A 22,500-nucleotide genomic window follows, 5' to 3' on the forward strand; every position below is an offset into this window, starting at 1 on the left:
TTCCTATAAAATAATGTATAACAATATGTAGGCAGCCGTTTTACAAAGCACTTCCATGAAGTTACTCAAATATTTTCAGTTATTGTAACGCCCGTAATATCCAGGTATTGACAATAAGTGGAATCGCGAATATCTAGGTATTTTTCCACTTAGGTATATAAAAAAAAGTATTAACTAATGATCGTCTGTTGCTTGGTTTTTGTACGAGGAAGTGTCCTTTTATGCAGCGACAGTGTATATATACTTTCCCTTAACAGGTTCGCGACTGGTGTGTACATATCATAAAGTCTGTTGACTCTGCCGTTGTTTATTGTTGGCTGGAAGTCAACAAAACGGAACACCCTGGAATATCAGACTGTGCAAAATGTAAAGGAAATATGTTCCAGTGAAGGAATAATAATGTTAATGTTAAGGAAAGATAAAGCTTTTAGGTGGTGATTATGTAGGCTTGTAAGATTCAGGCTTCTATCTTTTTCTCAATGATTGATTCGTAATCTGTCTTTTCTCAAAGATAGATTCGTAATCTATCTTTTCTCAAGATAGATTTGTAATGAAATTGGTGTTACAACTGTAGACTTTTCTGCCGCTTTACTTTTCCATATCTTAATTCCATCAGGATGGTCTGTACATAATTAGTCAGAAGTGGTTGACGATTGTCGTTTATATGCCCAATCCGGACGCTTACTAAAATATATATTCTGCATAGGCATAACCGTCGACTCGTAACATATCCTTCTCCTTTGGTACCAGGAGTCAGCTTCTTCAATATCGATTAGAAACATGAGTCTTCTAGCAGCTAATAATTGCTAATTTTTAAAGTTGTATAAATTTACTGTTCAGTAGTAACCCAAAGATGACGATACCAAACATTTAGACAAAGGTCATACGAGGATTTTCATGTTAGTCTTCCTCTAGATTTACGTTTTCTATAATGACAGTCATAGAAAACTGCCTCTATGTGAATTAACAGAAGACACATAAACTGCAAAGTACTGTATTCAGTGTTTTTTTTTATATTATAGCCACTTCAGAGTGATTAGACTTGATACGAAGTGGGAATAATCATTTAGCAACAAGAAGAATGAATTCATCAGTAGAAATGGCCGTAGATTTTTAATGATAACTAAAATAAGGCAAATAAGATCAATACTTTATTTAAAATGTCGTTATTCACTTTTATAGAAATGGTGTTACCAAAATCTCGTTCTTTATAAAGTGAAATTTCATTTTTTCTGTTTTTGGGAAAGTTTTAATATCATTTAGATGTGACTAATATGCTCATTATAACTGAATATAAACTGGACTGTGAGTAGTACTGTTTTACTTCTATGGTATGTGTAGAAGTCTTAATTTTGTTAAAACTTACATATGTACAGAAAAGCTTGACGATTTATAATACTTATTAGAGGCTACTTGGATATGTGTATAGTGAAAATAATGGCAGTTATATTTACAAGTTATTTACTCTGTTTATAACAGCCTTTGAATTTAGGCTTACAGGAATCCATAGATACAATCTCTCTCTCTCTCTCTCTCTCTCTCTCTCTCTCTCTCTCTCTCTCTCTCTCTCTCTCTCTCTCTCTCTCTCTCTCTCTCTCTCTCTCTCTCTCTCTGTCTCAACCCACCCAGCCGTAAATGGGCATCAGCGTTTGCAGGGCGTAAGTAAAAGGCGTGGGGCCACCAACATTATTTCCAAAGCTTGCTGAGAAACCAGAAGGTTGTACCCTTCTGCCACAATATGTATGGTTAGAAAATAATAATGCTTGTATAATTTGTACTTGATAGTAAAGTTAAGGCTGGAAAATTAACATATCGTTTCAAGTTATGAATGATGTGTGTAAATTACAATATGGTTAATAATAATTTTACTTTTTGTAGTCATAAGCATTGAATTTTTACTTTTTCCTACCATACAGAAAGTATTAGGGAATGTTTATCTTATATTCTCCTTTTTTAATTTATGCATTTTTACTTTTTGGAATTGTAATATTTGTTCGTAAGTTATCCAGCTTTGGAGATCAATTAATGTAGAACAGATATTCAGTTTAAACATCACGGCCATTGTAGAACAAATTTGCTGGAATTGATCAAAAGATTTATAAATAAATGAATAAAAAAATCTGATGGGCAAAGCCCATTTCATCTCAGCCAATGATGTGACCAAGGTAATGGAAATAATTATTTATCTATACCAGGTAAGTAAAGCAGTTTAACCAGTGGAAGGAATTGTTTTATGACAGCATATCGTCATTTTGATCTTTGCCGTTAGTTTAAGACAATGTTGAAGCGAGGTTTCCGAGTTACGAGGATGGAATGTCTTATTTCCTTTCCGTTTACGACAGCCTATGAATTTAGGCTTACAGGTATCCACAGATACAATCTCTCTCTCTCTCTCTCTCTCTCTCTCTCTCTCTCTCTCTCTCTCTCTCTCTCTCTCTCTCTCATATTAGGAACGTTTTGCTAAAAAAAAAAAAAACACGAACATACAGAAGCACCGCATCGTGACAGACACTTAGGGGGTCTGGCTTCCTGATAAGTAAGAAAGTCCTTTACGTAACATAAATATTATAGCATGCATATGAATATTTTCTAGATACCTTACAGCTAACAGCAATTCTGCATAATCCTAAACTAATCTGGACTTTACATATAACATTGAGTTTAACAGGTTAAAGGTTAAAGTCCTCCTGGGCCTTGTAGGCTCATAGGGGCCGGCGCTGAACTCTGGATTCTTAGGCCGACAGCCAGTTAGGGAGGAGTCCCGTTGCCTAAGACACGTAGCCAGTGTGCTGCTAGGTCTACTGTTTAACCCCACCTATTTTCTTGCTAACCCTCTCGAGTTTTTAGACCGCTAGGTTGGCGGGCCACTGGGTTTATGCAATGGCGCCATTGCATAAATCTTAAATGGTATCAAAGCGAAGAATTATCGTAATGATGTAAATGATAATTACAGAAGTCCGTTAAGTTAAGGAATGACTGTATTTTAATTTTTGCATCGTCATGCCATATCTAGCAAGGCTGTGATACTGCGAGGGAGCAGAGTAATTAGCTAACTTAATTTTTTCTCCTTTCTTTTCAGAAAATGGTTGCCGTTAATGAGACACAGTCAAGATGGCCATCACACTCAAGATCTTCCGTTCTTGAATAAACCATCAGTGGTAAATATCGAGTATATATGTCACCGCGCTTTGCCTGTGTGGTGACAAATCTTAAACGAGGACTTATCAGCGGAAGTAATTCCACAAGGAATATTATATGCACAGTACCCCAGCCTTGCCAAAGATGACAGAGGTTCAGCTGGATCCATCTACCCTGGCTAGGGCACAGAGTGACAGTGGCATCAGCTCACAGGTAAATAGGAATCCCAATATATTGTATATATGTATGTATATAAATTTCTGACTTACACCAGGATTGAACCCAGGTCTTTCAATTGAAAGGCAAGGGCGCTGCCCACTAGACCATACAAGTCATAAAAGAAGTTGGAACCTGAGTGCCTCTGCACACAAGGAATTACCTGGGCAAGCTAACTGCTTGCATACCAGCGTTTTCCCCCCAAATTTATTTCCGTTCCACACGTGATTGTTTGTTGATTATTTCTATTGATTATTTATATATATATATATATATATATATATATATATATATATATATATATGTAAATATATATATATATATATAAATATATATATATATATATATATATATATATATATATATAAATATATATATATATATATATATATATATATATATATATATATAATATATATATATATATATATATGTAAATATAATATATATATATATGTAAATATAATATATATATATATATATATATATATATATATATATATATATATATATATATATATATATATATATATATATATATATATATATATATATATATATATATATATATATATACAGTATATATATACTGTACTGTATATATGTATATATATATATATATATATATATATATATATATATATATATACATATATATATATATACTGTACTATATATATGTATATATATATATATATATATATATATATATATATATATATATATATATATATATATATATATATATATATATATAATGTAAATTTGTCTTTATATACCTTACTGTATGGTTACCTCTTCCTAGATGTTTGTGGTCAGATTTGCCCGCCTGTCTGTCTGTCTGCCTGTCTACTTGTCTGTTCGCAGTATCGCGTGAAATCCTGAACATATTTTCACAGAGTTTGAAGAGTGCCAGCGTTCTAGAGAACAGTACTACAGTAATACAGTACAAAAATATGTGCAGATGGAAAAGCTCAGTCATGCAGAGAGAGTTAATTCTATCCTTTCCTCTGTTTCTTGTATTTTGTTCAGCTACCGAACTAAGCAGGCATTAGATGTGTGTAACGTTTGACTTAACATAACCTCTGCGTCGTTTCTTGCCGCTCGGCTAATAAACTTGTTTGCCCAACTGGGTGTGAAAGACTTTAGGCCTATTTTTTCAGAGGGAAGGAATAGGTAGAGTTGAAAGGGAAGGGCTGGAGAATAGAAACAGAATACGGTTCTCTTTTTTTAAGCTTTTCCAATAATCTGATCTATGTTGTAAAAGAAACATCGAAAACTTTTCCATAAGACGTAGCTTATAATAAAACAAATGTACTCGTCTGATGTATGTTTTAAGGGAAATGCAGATTTACCCAAAAAAGATCATCAGAGAAACAATGGCTTGCAACTAAGAATGCACTGGTAAAGAAGAAATGGAAAGGGAAGAGATGCAGAGTGTAAATATGAGTAAATAATAAAAGAAAGAAAGAGGGAAATCTCAAGGTACGTATATACGCACATTCATATCTTCGTGAAATACCAATTATGTGTATATATACATATATATATATATATATATATATATATATATATATATATATATATATATATATACACACACATATATTAATTTATCACATAGACAATTGTTCTGTGCATTAGTACAATTACTGAAAGGACCTCATTCAAACAGGATGGTATCTAGCGGAGTTATTAATTAAAAAAGGTTACAAGCTTTCTAGGACAAACAGTCCTCATTGTCAAGGATACCATCCAGTTTGAATGCGGTTCTTTTAGTAATATATATATATATATATATATATATATATATATATATATATATATATATATATATATATATATATATATATATACTTGTACTTGTAGTTTAATTACTTGTATGAGTATCACTTTTCCATGGAACTAGTTCGTTAGATTTTGTGTTTTCTATGTTGCAACAATTAGAACTCGTAACATTGAATTACCCATTCGTTTTTACACGGTAAATGAATGATAAATTAGCGCTTTTCCTTTTCAAAAGAAGCCTTTGGTACGTATCGAAGATCTCTAATTATAAGAATCTATCAGGTTTAATTCCATTGATTCTCAGTACTCTTATGAGTTTCAGATCACCTTAAGCCAAAACTTCCTTTTGAATCTGCGGTGTTATGGAAAGTATAATTATGGCCTTCGGTAAACTACTGGTAAATCTACCTAGGTTTCTACAAATAACACCCCCCCCCTTTTATCTTAAAAGTATTTTAATAAAATACTGAAGAGATATAATAATAATAATAATAATAATAATAATAATAATAATAATAATAATAGGTTTTGTTTCAGCTCAAGGCCATATACATGGATTATACAAAGTAGAGACAACAACATGCACAATCTAGATACATGAGATAACATGATAAAAAATGATAAATCGGCAACATCTACACTGGTGGTGAAGAAGTATAAAAAAAACATTCATAATAATGGTAATGACAGTAATAATATTGAGAATAGTAGTAAAAAAAAAAAACATTAAAAGTTATAACAATTAAAAAAACAGACACCGGTGTGGAACTGAGAAACACTTAATTCAGTGGGGACCGAGCTAGATCGGAGAACAATCGTGTGTGTGGGTAGCAAGAAGTATTGTTTTTTTTTTTTTTTTTTTATTTACCTAGCAGCTGCTTGTCCATGTAATCATCGATATTTTTAAGGTTCATGTCTGAAGAAGTATAAAGTTCTTCATTGAAGGGGTGGGTAGAGCTTTCGGCTAGCACGCTGTTGGCCCAGCGTTCGACTCTCCGACCGGCCAATGAAGAATTAGAGGAATTTATTTCTGGTGATGGAAATTCATTTCTCGTCATAATGTGGTTCGGATTCCACAATAAGCTGTAGGTCCCGTTGCTAGGTAACCAATTGGTTCTTAGCCACGTAAAATAAATCTAATCCTTCGGGCCACCCCTAGGAGAGCTGTTAACCACCTCAGTGGTCTGCTTAAACTAAGATGTACGTAACTTTTTGAAGAAGTATAAGAAGACTATGAACCTCAAGAATGTAACTGCACAGAGTTATTAGGATGACAGTAATAATTAGCTGAAGGTGAAAGCAGTCATTAAATAGTAATTACTCGGGCATGCAAGGCTTCCTTAATAACTTGCTCGTAACTTTCTAAGACAAAAACCACTGAAAATTTTTAAATATTAATAAAAGAAAGACAACTTTTGCAGTCAACGAAATCTGGTTGTGTAAATGCATCAGATAAAAGGCTTATCGTGCTCACTTTGCTAATTCGGTCAGAAAACCAATTTAACCTTGTTTCTTTTTTTTTCTTTCTTTTTTTTGCTATGATCTAGTGGCATTTACGCTTGCCACATATCTTAAGAAATATACAATTAGATATATTCAGTTAATTCCATGCACTTTCGTATCATTTTGCGTCATTCTTTTTAACTCGCAGTGTGCTAGGGTATGTTACAACATTATGTTAGCATTTTCTCATCTTTTAATTCATAGTGAACATAACTGAGAAAGGGTGAATATGATATAACAATGTTCAGTAGTTCGTAAGGCGAATCGTTTTATGCGCTTACTGTACAACTTGATTTTTGAGAATTTATTAAAGCAAGGAAAAAGAAATTCATTTCACTGTGACTTCAGGCAACCAAATTCTTGGTGGAATATCTTTAGTTTGTAATTCATTGATATTTATTGCAGCCATTTGCATTATTATTCCATGATTCTGGTAACAGTATCTTACCGGTAATTGCTACTTATTACTTACATGTCCTAAAGTGGGTGGGGATTTACTTATACACTATATATATATATATATATATATATATATATATATATATATATATATATATATATATATATATATATATATATATGTATGTATGTATGTATGTATGTATGTATGTATGTATATATATATATATTTATATATATATGTATGTATATTTATATTTATATATTATATATATATATATATATATATATATATATATATATATATATATATATACTGTATGTATATGTATATATATATATATATATATATATATATATATATATAATAAAATCCGAGTGGATCTTGTATGTCCTCCCCCGGGTGACAGTAGGGGAGACATGACACAGCCACCCACCCCCTGCAAACCGGTTTGTCCGCCCCGGGTGGTGGCGGATAGGTAAGAGAACGGGAGGGTAGGGGAAAAATCCACCCTCCTCCTGCATACCAAAGAACAGACAAAAGCAAATGGTACATGTGAAAGAATTTCAGGGAGGAGGCGAAGATCTTAGAGTAGAACGTGCTAAGTGTTCGTGTCGAAATAGAGACGTTAAAGAAACTTGAGAAGAGAGAAGAGAGAATATCTAGGTAAACAGATTGATGACGTTCACAAAGCCATGTATTCAGGGAGTAGTAGGCCTATTGGTGTTAGGGTAGCCCACAGAATTATTCATGAATTATCCTTGGGTGAAAAGAAAAAGAGGAAAATGCAACTCAAAAGGAGTTATTCGTCAGTAATATCAGAAGAAGAAGAAGAAGAAAGACAACTCAGTAGCGGAATATTTTTGTAAGGTCAAGAATTAGGAAACTGAGAGGGATAATGTGACTGGTCTACCAGCAGCTGAAGAAGAAAGACCTAAATTGACTGATGATGCATGAATTCAAAAGTTCGGAAGGAATCAGTAATAAAGGACTTTAGTTCACGGAATTAGAACAGAAACATTTTAGCTGTAATTAAGTGACGAAACCTAGTATACTAATTGGAATGACTTGCAGAATGTGGAATGAGGTAAAAAAAAAACCTGATGATGAAGAATTGAGTCGAAGCAACGAAAGCAAAAAGCGACCTTCGAGCTTTATTGTTTTTCAAGGTCAAGGCATCTCAGACTCCAGAGTACGTCTGCAGCAAATGTCATTGGATTCTTGGGGGTACATGACAATAGTGAAAGTATTGAGTTTTTTTTTTTTTTGCCAGAATTTACTCTGCATCCGAAGCCAGACATTATCAGTTCAATATCAGCGAGAACCTTTGCGCTTCTTATATTTTGATTTCGTCTCATTTTAGATTCTGTAAAAGCAAAAATAGTAGACCTTTTATCGAATAAGGGAATTTGTATGTATTGTTAGATACCAGTATCGATTTTGTTAAGCATTTCTCGCAGTAATGTCCACGCATGACCAGAAGTATCAATACTATTTTGCGCATATCATGTCCTTATCATTAATCATGTCTTCTTTTGTATACATTCCTGTCTTACGGTTTATTGATGTTAAAAGTAAAAACGCAACACTTACCAGTTCACACCCTTGTGGGAGATTTGCAGCCTTTAGCTACATTTCCTGAGCTGTAAACAGACCTTGGTTCACTTCAGTATCCGCTATGGAAGCCTGTGTCAGCGTGTGGGAACATACTCATGGGAAATGGTTCCATCGAGTCATTATATATGACATATTACCACTGAAGCGTCTCCCCGTTTTCCTTCATTCCACCCGACCTTTCGCAGTGTACACAGAATTCTCAGAACACGACTTCCATCGGAAGCGAAAAGGAAGTTGAGAGATCGATTTCGTGCTCTATGACTCAACAATTTTTACCCTCTCTCACACAAACTTAGGCACGCGCAAGCACGCAACCGTTAGCACCCTGCTAAAGATAGCGAGTGTTTGTCTGAGAGCCCGGAACGGACTTTTTTTATCACATCGGAGATGAGATCGCTCGGTGCACGCCTTTCTTATTCTCTTGTCCCGTGCTGTAATGTACTGTATGTTGTTTTTGTCGTTGGCCTTGACATGAGGGTGCTCATAGTTTAGAACAGTGGTTTTTGACAATTTTCAATGTATGCACCCCTTTCAAATCAGCAGTCAGTTCTCGCACCCCCTGAATTGCTGAGATAAAAAAAAAAGCTAAAATACAACAACAATAATATTATTATTATTATTATTATTATCCTTATTATTATTATTATTATATAGTTTTTTTTTTTTTTTTTTTTTTTGCTCCTTTTGGCGTATCAGCTACGATATCTAAGGCGATTATGAAATGGAATGCCTCTAGTATTCAGAATCTACTGTTTTATCTTTCATCTTTTGTATGTGATGTCTACTACCTCCCGATTTTGGTTGCTAAATGTTTTCGAGCCTGCGTGGGAAAGGCCATATTGAACTTGTTCACATTTTCTTGAAACAAATTCAAACTTTCTCGAAAAGTGCTCTGATCTTCAGAGCACTTTGTCGTTTCTTTCCCCTACTGGCTGGGTTGGAATCAACTATATTTAAAGTTGTGGCCTCGCTATCTTGTTACTTTTTTCGACCGACACATCCCATACGCCTCGGAGATCTTAATTCGCTGGATCCCCTGATTACATATTTATTCCTTCCCCTTTACCCCATCCCATTGGATATTCTGCATACGTATTTTTCCCTTATTAGTAAATCTTTATCTTTCAAGATGCCGATGTATTCATTCCTCCGGTGGTGGTGTGCGCTACACTTCACCCTTGCCTATCTTTTCCTCTAGGCATTCAGTTACTGCCAGACAGTGCTCACACGTACACGTACTAACATCATGGATAGTGGGCATTATTACATGACCTGAGACGAGGCATTGACCTGGGGTCTTTCTTCTTTCCATTGCTAGGTCATTATATCTCTCAGTAAACAGAATTTAGAGCTGTGTGACAACTGTCCTCGTGCTTACTCAGGTGGGTCCCAAATTGACAGGTACACAAGTCTGTAATTGCGATATTTTCCTGTAAACAAAAGACGGAAGGGGGACATAAACGAAGTATGTTTGCACAGGAGTTATGTGAGTAAATATTCACTGGGAGCAATTATATTCAAGAAGAACAAACTTTACCAACGCTGTTCATTATGACCTTAAAATAATATACTCTCCTTCGCGTGTGTAGGTTTCTCTCTCTCTCTCTCTCTCTCTCTCTCTCTCTCTCTCTCTCTCTCTCTCTCTCTCTCTCTCTCTCTCTCTCTCTCTCTCTACGCTTTGAAGCAAACATTAAGATATTTAATCCATGGACTCTCTCTCTCTCTCTCTCTCTCTCTCTCTCTCTCTCTCTCTCTCTCTCTCTCTGCGTCTTGAAAGCAGTCATTAAGATATTTAATCCGACTCTCTCTCTCTCTCTCTCTCTCTCTCTCTCTCTCTCTCTCTCTCTCTCTCTCTCTCTCTCTCTCTCTCCCTCCTGCGTCTTGAAAGCAGTCATTAAGATATTTAACCCGACTCTCTCTCTCTCTCTCTCTCTCTCTCTCTCTCTCTCTCTCTCTCTCTCTCTCTCTCTCTCTCTCTCCCGCGCTTTGAAGCAGTCATTAAGATATTTAATCCGACTCTCTCTCTCTCTCTCTCTCTCTCTCATTAAGATATTTAATCGGGGGCGGCATTATCGACAGCTGATGATTTTGAGTGGCACCAATTACTGGCCGTAAAAGTTCTCTAGCACCATCGACCAGTCGTCAGCGCCACGTCGAGGATAATAATAAGAAATTGTAGCCCCCATTGTCCTGGTTCTCAGTTAATTCGAAGGGTAGGGGCTAGACCAGTCCCTATGACGGACGAGAAGGGGACATGCCATTTTTCCGTCGCTTGAAAAAGGATATTGACTTCTTCTTCTTCTTCACAGAGAGAGAGAGAGAGAGAGAGAGAGGAGGGGTTGTGGGTGCCTGAGACTCTGTGGGTCTTACCTGGATGTTTGCCAGAGTCAGGGAGTAGGTAGGGTGTGGCAACGACTGGCCTGTTGAATCAGTAGCACCGGATACCCCGTGAGCGTAGCACCACGGGGAATTTTCTGTTCAGCCGCTAGGGAGTGACTTGACTCGCAGTTCGGATAAACGATCGCTGTTCTTATCTGTCTGTGGAAAAAGGAATTGTGCGAAGTATTCTCTCTCTGCGTGCTCGTAGTGTTAAAATTAAAACACAAAACTAATCGTTTTCTGAGTAGCTTGTAAATTGCCAGTGTTATAGTAACGGATTCTATGCGGACTGCGTACTTTGGGCGTATGCTTTACCGCAAACTTTTTTTTAGTAGTTACATAAATCGTATTACTAAATATCTTGATTCGCTTGATACTGCAGTAGTTGTGGTAGAGTTGCTGTATACTGTTAACATTTACGTTATTTATATTTTTTCTCATACGCCCCATCAATAACCATTTCTTAGTGAGTGACAGTAGGATCCGCTTACCAATTCAACCCGTCAAGATTTGTGGCTGTTGGTGAATGAGGTCAACGTTAAAAGATAGTTTCGTTTACCGTAGATTTGTGTTACTAGATTTAATTTATTTCATAACTATTATTATTTTATTCCATTTTATTCTTATTAATATTTATTTAAGCAGAGTTTTTTATCATTCGCATTAGGCTGATTTCAAAATACATTGTTAACGGAGTAATTCAGCATAATTTTTTTCGTCACTGTGGTGCAATTTTCTCGTTTCATACACCCAATTATTCATGGATAATTACTGGAAGATAATTACTCGCCATTACGCCTAATTATAACTATGCACGTTTGTTGGGGGCTGAGGAAATTAACTTCATAATTCAATTATCTTTTAGTTGAAAAAATTACTGTTTAAAGCTTGGAAGGCCTGTCCTTCATCTGTTCAGTGTTATATTTAGTTTTAAATGGATCGCAAAGTGAAAAATAGTTTTTCACCGGTGAGGCGGAAAACTTTCATAACACAAAGGTTAATAAAAGTATTTTATTTAAAAAAAAAGGAAATATTCGTATATGTGCATATGAAATACTTTCTGCTTTTCTCCCTCCATCGTTTATTACCGTTTTGCTCCAGGAGCTAAAGCCCATGCTGCTATAAGGCCAGGCCAGGCCAGTCAACATAATCTCTCTCTCTCTCTCTCTCTCTCTCTAAAAAAAAAAAAATCCGGATGAAATGACGTCACATTTGAATAAACTCCCAGTAATGCTTTAACGCAACTTGAAAAGAAATCGATCAAACCGTTTAATACTGTATCAGTTTGTGGTACAATTATGAAGTGACATTTACTCCGAAAAGTCGGTACTTTCGAATTGATGATGTCTTTCTTAGAATTTTTTTTTTTTTTTTTTTTTTTTTGCAATGTCGTTGACCGTTGGATTGAGAATCCAGTCTGTCAAAGAATTGAAAAAGTAAAAAATGCGCCGAAGTTTCTTAGGCACAATCGTGTTTTCTGTACAGCCGCCTCAGCGTATAATCAAGGCCACCGAAAATAGATATATCTTTCGGTGGTCTCGGTATAATGCTGTATGAGCCGCGGCCCATGAAACTTTAACCACGGCCTGCTGGTGGCCTATCCTATATCGTTGTCAGAAGCACGATTCTGGCTAACTTTAACCTTAAATAAAATAAAAACTACTGAGGCTAGAGGGCTGCAATTTGGTATGTTTGATGATTGGAGGGTGGATGATCAACATACCAATTTGCAGCCCTCTAGCCTCTGTAGTTTTTAAGATTTGAGGGCAGACAAAAAGTGCGAACGGACAGACAAAGTCGGCACAATAATATTCTTCTACAGAAAGCTAAAAAGGTCTTTGCTTAAGCAAAGTTCAAGATATAAAAATCCGTTAAAATCCGAGACATGAAACTTTATCAGCTTATGAAAATGGCAGTATCAGGAAAGAAACTTCCCTATATGAGCAAAATGGAATATATTGCTGATTTTCCTCTCTGAGGAATAACGCAATTCATTATTTTGAGTCGCACTGTTCGAGGAAGCCACAATGAACACCTTCATGAAATACGCTAAGTACTGTTTCCTTATCAGTTTTGATGCCGATTGTATTCTTACTCACAATGGCGTTTATAAGACAATTCCTTGGGTGCAGTGGCACTCAGGTTCCAACTTCTTTTGTGACTTGTATGGCCTAGTGGGCGGCGCCCTTGCCTTTCAACTGAAAGACCTGGGTTCGATCCTGATGTTAGTCAGAAATTTGTTGCTGTACCACACGTGATTGTGTGTTGATTATTTCTAACATTTATGTGTATGTATACATACACATGCACACTCACGCACACTATATATATATATATATATATATATATATATATATATATATATATATATATATATATATATATATATATATATATATATATATATACATACACAAACACACACACACGTATACAGTATATCTATATATATGTAATGCCTGTGTATATATGTGTGTGTGTGTTAGTATGTACATGAATTAGCCAACCAAGACGAAATGATAAAAACCCATGTAACATAATTCACTACGGGTGCCAAAATCATCATTATCGTCGCCATGCCAACCACCAACTTATGTAAGCTTATAATCACATCAGAAATAAAAAAAAAAAAGGCGATCCTTTCTCTTTCGCAATAACGAACCATATTGAAGCCCCTTCTTTATTATGCTTAGGTAATGAGCGCTTCCACAAAAAAAGCTGTACCATTACGACTTTTTCTTCATCAGTGCTTTTTCTTGTCATAACTCGGGACGAAGTTGAAGAGGAGCAGTTCGTGACACGCGCACACACACACACACACACACACACACACACACACACACACACACACACACACACACACACACACACATATATATATATATATATATATATATATATATATATATATATATATATATATATTTATGTATATACAGTATATAAATATATTTATATTACATACATATATATGTGTATATATTTTTCTATATATATTATATATATACATACATATATATATATATATATATATATATATATATATGATTATTATCACTTTTGTACGTGATTCATTTGTCACACATTACCACAGGTGAAAAATAAGAAACGGGGTGTAGGTCCTGACCGGTTTTTGACTTTATTTCCAAGCCATTGACTTGGAAATGGCTTGGAAATAAAGTCGAAACCGGTCAGGACCTACACCATTTCTATTTTTCACCTGTGGTAATGTGTGATATATATATATATATATATATATATATATATATATATATATATATATATATATATATATATATATATATATATATATATATATATATATATATATATATATATATATATATATATATATATATATGAGCGCGCATGTCGATAAATGATCAGTAATAAAGTATTCAGATTTAGACTGAAAAGGCATAAAGCTGCTGATGTTTTATCCAGATAGAGGGTCCAGTACGCAACTAAATACGTATGCAAATAGAATGAGATGTGACTCAACCCGAACTCCACTGTACACAGGTAATTTAGCAAATGAAAAGTTAAATTTAGATCATTAACGATTCATTGTTATTGGTGAATGTGGGGAGCGTAAAATATCGTGTTTGGGTATCATAAAATCTCTTTTGAATAGGATGATAGTGCATAAATAAGGGTGAGCAGTGTTGGGAAATTTTAACATTCTGTACAAAATCATCGACACAGTTTTATTACCATTATGATTTTTGTGTAATAATCCACAATTATATAGTAAAAATATATTACTATATAATTGTGGATTTTATTATATAGAAAAGGTCCACCAAAGGGGCCACTGACTTGAAATTCAAGCTTCCAAACAATATGGTGTTCATTTGAAAGAAATTAGAGAAGATAATATGAAATACAGAAAGAAGAGATCAATTATCAGTAAACAAAGATAACTTAACAGATTAATAAATAAACAGATAAGAATGTTAATATATTATTAAAAGCATCAAGAGTGTCAGAATTACCGGAAGTAAACTGTATTTATACCGCAGATCCTTAAGTCCTTGCTTCGTGCAATACCCAGTCTTGATAAGTAACACGCATTTTTAACAAAATCTCAAGCATAAAACAGGTTACAAATCCATATTTCTGTCTTTTTTGTTCGACCTTGGTTACCAGGGTCATCTAGGGTCAAGAGACTTGCTGAGGACAAGAAGTCTCTTCCCTTCTGGTACGTTTCGATTTAATACACACACACACACACACACACACACACACATATATATATATATATTATATATACATACATATATGTATAATGTAAATTTCTGACTCACATCGGGATCGAACCCTGGTCTTTCGATTGAAAGGCAGGGGCGCTACCAACTGAATCACTGGAAAGACCTGGGTTTCGATCCCGATGTCAGCCAGAAATGTATTTCCGTGCCACACGTGATTGCGTGATGAGTACTCATAATATATATATATATATATATATATATATATATATATATATATATATATATATATATATATATATATGTATATATATATATATATATATATATATATATATATATATATATATATATATATATATATATATATATATATATATATATATATATATATATATATATATATATATATATATATATATATATATACATATATATATATATATATATATATATATATATATATATATATATATATATATATATATAATGTGTGAGTGTGAAGGAAATAACCTTTATTCCTCCCTATCTAGGTTGGCGTAAATAATAGACTTTTCACTTCAAGAGAAATAAACCCTTTGATTACATATCACTGACATGAAGGCGCAATGGTTAGCAGCGCCGTGGAAAGACTCATTACCTTGTCATAACAAAGGAAGGCTTCAATACGATTCGTTATCGCGAAAGGGGACGAGCGACTTTTCATTTGATTACGTAAGTTGGTGTGGTTGTCATGGCGATGATGATCATTATGATTTAGGCTCTTCCAGTAAGGACAACGATGAATCACGTTTCACGGGTTTCAATAATTCCGTTCTGGTTGGCCAGTATGCCAATATATAATATAGAATCGCTCTTGGTCAATGCTAGAACAGTTGTCAAGCCTGCCTCGTTGAATACAGAGACGGACTTCAAAACGAGAACCCTAATTCAGACGACTGAATGTGGACCGAGTTCCACATTCTAGCGTCCGTTTTCTTCTTCTTACGAAACTGCCTGAGAATCTAATGGATTTCTTCTTATCATTACTTATAAGGTATTGTGAATTCGACCAGTACAGCTCATTCGTTATCCATGCCTTGTCAGTGAGAGAATCGGAGCTCTTTCTTTTTGTAGTCATCCTCCGTAGGGGGGTAGGTAGTGCCGTCAGTGCACCTCACGCAGTGCGGTGTAGGCATTAATTAAGGTTCTTTGCAGTGTCCCTTCGGCCGCTAGCTGCAAACCCTTTCGTTCCTTTTATTGTAACCCCATTCATGTTCTCTTTCTTCCATCTTACTTTTCCACCCTCTCCTATAACAATTGATTCATAGTTTAACTGCGAGGTTTTCCTCCTGTTACACCTTTAAAGCCTTTTTACTTTCAATATCCCTTTCAGCGCTGAATGACCCCATAGGTCGCAACACTTGGCCCTTGGCCTGTGGCCCAAATTTTGTATTCCATTCCATTCCTTTTCGTCGTTATCTGAACTGGAACGAAAAAGAGAATTTCATTATCCGTTTCATGAGAACAGTTGATCAGAACAACATCTGGACGCCGAGGGGTTGGTCCTTCGAGGGAAATGAAGGTGGGGAGGGGTGTCCCAAGAGGAATTGTGTCACGAGGATTCCTGCTGTGTCCTCCACTACCTTCATTTATGGATTTCCCTGCACAATGGCTTGCCAGTGCCGTGGGGTCCAAATTTTCTCAGGGTATGCGTATAGAGTTGTAGGTTTAAATCTTGCGCAAATGCCTTACATGCAATATATGTATGATATCGTGTTTCTCTTTTTTTTTTTTTTGCAACTCATATGATTTGAAGAATAGTTACGGGGATGGATTAGAAATTTATGCAATTGTGAGTTTTTTTTTAAGCAGATTGCAATCAACCGTTGATGGCACGGTAGCGATCAATTAAAAGTAACTGTGTAACTATTTTCATAATACCATGGAAATATCTCATTTATGTCATCTTTAACGTAATTATTGTCAGTACCTTTTACAACGTAGGTTCAGGTCAGCAATCATAAATATGTAAATCATATATTTTCTTTTTGGTTATTTCATCTAGATAAGTCTTATGTTCTTGATTAATCCTAGAGAGAGAGAGAGAGAGAGAGAGAGAGAGAGAGAGAGAGAGAGAGAGAGAGAGAGAGAGAGTTTTCCAAACTCCATTAGAAAAAGTGAGTGCAAAGACACGCCTTGTATACAATGTAAGTGCGCTTGTTATTATTTATACCACGTGTATTTATCTGTTTATGACGGTCATTCCGAGGCTTTGGACATGTATACTTAATCTGCAGTGAAAAGCGTTTTATATTTGCCCTCCCTATTACTTTGATAGCCAAATTACGTATTCTGTCTTATCGCGTGACTGACATGAATAACTACAACTGAGCCGATGTTGAATCGTACAAATGATTTATTGTTTTCTGTTCCAGTTGGCGACTTTGTCCTTTCAGGGCTCGTTATAACTAGACTCTTCTGGGTACGATTTATTATTGGTCCTCCTGTTTTGTCCGTCTTTCTTTGAGGAGAGAGAGAGAGAGAGAAAGAGAGAGAGAGAGAGAGAGAGAGAGAGAGAGTATAATGCTCACACGATCATTATTTAGGAGAGTTTTTCTTATGGTTATTGGGGACATTAAATTGTACCAGGAACATTTGATATTGTCAAATCCTCCATTTTTTGTGTTGTATTTATATCCTAGAGGACATGGAACTCCAAAAGGGGACCGAGATTGGAACAGTTTGAGAAAAAAAAATAGCTGAATGAGAAAGGATGAAATAAGACGCACCATTGTTAGGTTTTTCTTAAGCTTTCGACGCGACTACAGGAGGGTTGCGTGTTTGTTGTTGACACGATGGCTCTCTCTCTCTCTCTCTCTCTCTCTCTCTCTCTCTCTCTCTCTCCCCCTTTTGATGTATAACGTTTCCAGCTAGAACGATTTTTCAAGAGCCTGTGACCTTGACCTTGGGCGCGGTAATATTTCCTGTGTTCTGTATTTTGTGTGTGTGTGTGTTTTTTTTTTGGTGAGTGGATTTTTCCGTATTTTTTTTTGTGTTGTTTTGAAGATCATTGATATTCCGTGTGTGTTTTCATCCCCCGTAGGGTGTTAGTGCCGTCAGTGCACCTCACGCAGTGCACTGTAGGCAATACTTAAGGTTCTTTGCGGAGTCCCTTCGTCCCCTAGCTGCATCCCCTTTCATTCCTTTTATTATACCTCCGTTGATATTCTCTTTCTTCCATCTTACTCTCCACCTTCTCCCAACAATTGTTTCATAGTGCAACTGCGAGGTTCTCCTCGTGTTACACCTTTCAAACCATCTCACTGTCAATTTCCGTTTCAGCGCTGAATGACCTCGTAGGTCCCAGCACTTGGCCTTTGGCCTTAAATCTCTATTCTTTGGGTTTTCATCAGTCTTGTGTTATCTCAGCGAGGACCAGTAGAGAAGATTTGGTTCTTTAGTTTTATATTGCTCTAGTAAATGTTACTCTGGCTTATGCTCGTTTCAGCTGCTTTATAGAAGACTGTAACTCTCACTAATTGTTATTTATTTATTTATTTATTTATTTATTTATTTGTGACCGTGATTTTAACGTAATTTTTTATTTTTATTATGCAACTGGAACTTAAAAAGTTCAAGCGAAGATGCGACTCATTAGTCCCGTTAAACAATTCTCCTTGTCCTTTAATCATTTACTTAGATTTTTATCTATTTACTTATTAATTTGTTCACCTATTTTTCTTTTTCGAAAACTGATCTCTTCTTTCTGTATTTCCTTTTACCTTCGTTACTTCTTTCAAGTGAACGCCATCTTTGTTGGAAGCTTGAATTTCAAATCAATGGCCCCTTGGGTGGGCTTGCTCCATAATAATAATAATAATAATAATAATAATAATAATAATAATAATAATAATAATACCATGGGACACCTGAATAGATGAGAAGGAAAGAGAAAAAATTTATAAATATCAAGACCTGAAAATCGAAGTAAGAAGGATATGGAATATTCCAGTGGAAATTGTACCCGTAATCATAGGAACACTAGGGACGATCCCAAGATCCCTGAGAAGGAATCTGGAAAAACTAGATGTCGAAGTAGCTCCAGAACTCATGCAGAAAAGTGTGCTACTAGAAACAGCGCACATAGCGAGAAAAGTGATGGACTCCTAAGGAGGCAGGGTGCAACCCGGAACCCCACACTATAAAAACCACCCAGTCCAGTAGGATGACTGTGATAGACAAAATAAAAGAAAAACATTAATAATAATAATAATAATAATAATAATAATAATAATAATAATAATAATAATTTCCTTATAGCAAAAAACGTTTATGTTTTTGTTAAAAGTCACAATTACAGTATTTCTAAGCAAGTAATCTTCGACTCCTGAAATATTTACGATGTGGCCCCAGTTACGGCAGTGTTTTTGTTAATTACATTCATTCAGACACTTTGATGGAATCACACGTATTACGGCGTTTATGACCTTGGTCTTTGTGACGCCATTCGTTAATATTAAATCGATCAAATTAGCACGAGTTACGTGCGCACGAGGTGGTTATTCACTGGCTGTGTTTGCACGAGTACAATTAACTCCGAGGGAGGTGCGTGACGGTGGATGTCATCGGGTGAAATTCTCTTGTTTCTGGTTTTCGCCACTTCTTTTTGATTGTATGTCTGATGACAGATTATTGCTCGATAATTTTGAGAGCTTTTGTAACAGGAATTAATTCGTTAGTACAGGGAACGTGTTCTCTCTCTCTCTCTCTCTCTCTCTCTCTCTCTCTGAGAGGGTACTCACAGAATAAGGAAATAGATCCTTAATTTCTCTCTCTCTCTCTCTCTCTCTCTCTCTCTCTCTCTCTCTCTCTCTCTCTCTCTCTCTCTCTCTCTGAGAGGGTACCCACTGAATAAAGAAACAGATCCTAAATTTCTCTCTCTCTCTCTCTCTCTCTCTCTCTCTCTCTCTCTCTCTCTCTCTCTCTCTCTCTCTCTCTCTCTCAGAGGGTACCCACTGAATAAGGAAACAGATCCTAAATTTCTCTCTCTCTCTCTCTCTCATACACTCTCTCTCTCTCTCTCTGAGAGGGTACTCACAGAATAAAGAAATAGACCCTAAATTTCTCTCTCTCTCTCTCTCTCTCTCTCTCTCTCTCTCTCTCTCTCTCTCTCTCTCTCTCTCTCTCTCACACACACACAGAATAAAAGAAAGAGATCCTAAATTCATCTTCTGGGCGGTAAGTGGCGAAACAAAACTACGGCGAGCCTTTAGTTTTTTCAAAAGATATTAAACGTCATGATGATGATTAATAATAACTGAATAAACGAACCAATGTGATTGGAAAATTTGAATATGATATACAAATGTACAAATGTTAAATCATGAAACCTTTATTGATGCTCCCCAGAATATTGCGTTCTCACGCTAGCCTCCATGAATACATGCTTCTTCATATTTAAAATTGTCATTTTAGATTATGAAAATCCATGAATAGAGCTGCAGATATCTGCTCCTATCAGATAGAGATCAATTTTTCCATGAATTAGTCATTTTTATACATTTTATTGGGTCAGTTAAAAGATAATTTTTTTTTTTTCGATGTATTTCAGCTGGACTTAGAGAAAAGTAGGTCAAACTAATCGTTCGGACCCTTTAATCAAAGCGTTATTCACTACTCTTAAGTGCCAAGTTACGAAAAATTTTGCAGTTTGGAATAAAACTCTAACGCTGTATATCACACATGTATCTGATAAACTGGAAAGATTTCGTGAAGAGTACTTTTCTTAACAGTAGTAAATACTCACTTCAATAACGCGATGATTAATATAGTAATATAGTGTTCGATAATAAAGAAGCTTTATATGGCATCGTTAGTGCCAGCGTTCCCTGTACCGACAGTTGTTGAACGGAGCCACTTGGCACCAAGGTTCATGTTTGACTTGACCTAGTGTGACAGTAATAGCTTTATGCCCTATTTACACTGACGAGAATTCTCTCTCTCTCTCTCTCTCTCTCTCTCTCTCTCTCTCTCTCTCTCTCTCTCTCTCTCTCTCTAAATCACGAAAAATAAAAACTTGATGATTATACGAACAAAGTTACAGCCATAATTTTCCTTTGTGGCTGTAACTTTGTTCACCTAAACTACACACACACACACATATTATATATATATATATATATATATATATATATATATATATATATATATATATATATATATATATATATATATATATATACACACACTCATGTACATTTATTTTTACTACATTTCGACTCATAGTCGCATTCCCAAGACTAGAATAAAAATACAGATGTGAATGTTCAAACGGGGCACTGCATGATCCAGCTGAAATTACACAAGAGTTAATGAAAAATCAGTGGTCACGAAGTTGTGACTTAAAACTTAATTTAAATTGCAAAGACCTTAAAAAACGAAATTACACCAACTTTAAAATTATACACAGATGTATTTCTGTGAATTTACGTAATACACTAAAAAACTAAAGACACACACATAAAAATATATATATATATATATATATATATATATATATATATATATATATATATATATATATATATATATATATATATATTATATATATATATATTATATATATATATATATATATATATATATATATGTGTGTGTGTGTGTGTGTGTGTGTGCGTGTGTGCGTGTGTGTGTGTGTGTATAAGTATGTACTGTATGTATGTATGTATTTATGTATGCATGTATGTTTAACATCTACCACGGGAATTAAAGCATCATAAACATTATAAAAAAGAGTATATGTCCACAAAGAAAGTGAAATAACAGAGTGCAACATTTTTCACCTTTACTCTAAGGCATTCTCAATTAACCTGAAAGCCAGAGAAAAAAGATCTAAAGAAGGAAAACCTCTGTCCTAGATTAACCCAGGTACTGGATTTTCCAAGGAGAGGCTTAGGGCATTAACAAGAATTACTGGTCGCCTTTGATTCTCTCTTAAACCTCTATCGAACGTCTTGGGCAGAATGGGGTCAAGGTACACTTAGACCTGGACCTAATGTTATTTTCCTCTCTTACCTGAACTGTTTCTAAGAAGTTTCTTGTTATTAAACTGCTACGGGATCAGAGATTTCTGTGTGATTTTTTTTTACTTAGCTATACAGAGAGCAATGTTTTTTGGTCATTTCTATTAGGATATATAAATTAATGTGTGACATTTAATTCCAAATAAAATGGGTTACCATTCCTCACACTGGGTTTCGTAAACTGTGT

General features: G+C 35.1%; 1 protein-coding gene across 1 annotated transcript in view; it reads left to right on the forward strand.

Annotated features, from left to right (window-relative positions):
• The window catches only part of Oatp26F (Organic anion transporting polypeptide 26F), a 192,796-nt gene that overhangs the window by 127,897 nt on the left and 42,399 nt on the right, over positions 1–22,500 (forward strand). Inside the window, exon 2 of the mRNA XM_067091070.1 lies at positions 3,080–3,351. Coding sequence (XP_066947171.1) covers positions 3,256–3,351 — 96 coding nt within the window. The 5' untranslated portion in view covers positions 3,080–3,255. The remainder of the gene's footprint in view (positions 1–3,079; positions 3,352–22,500) is intronic.

Source organism: Macrobrachium rosenbergii, chromosome 4 (assembly GCF_040412425.1).
Source record: "Macrobrachium rosenbergii isolate ZJJX-2024 chromosome 4, ASM4041242v1, whole genome shotgun sequence".
Lineage (NCBI taxonomy): Eukaryota > Metazoa > Arthropoda > Malacostraca > Decapoda > Palaemonidae > Macrobrachium > Macrobrachium rosenbergii.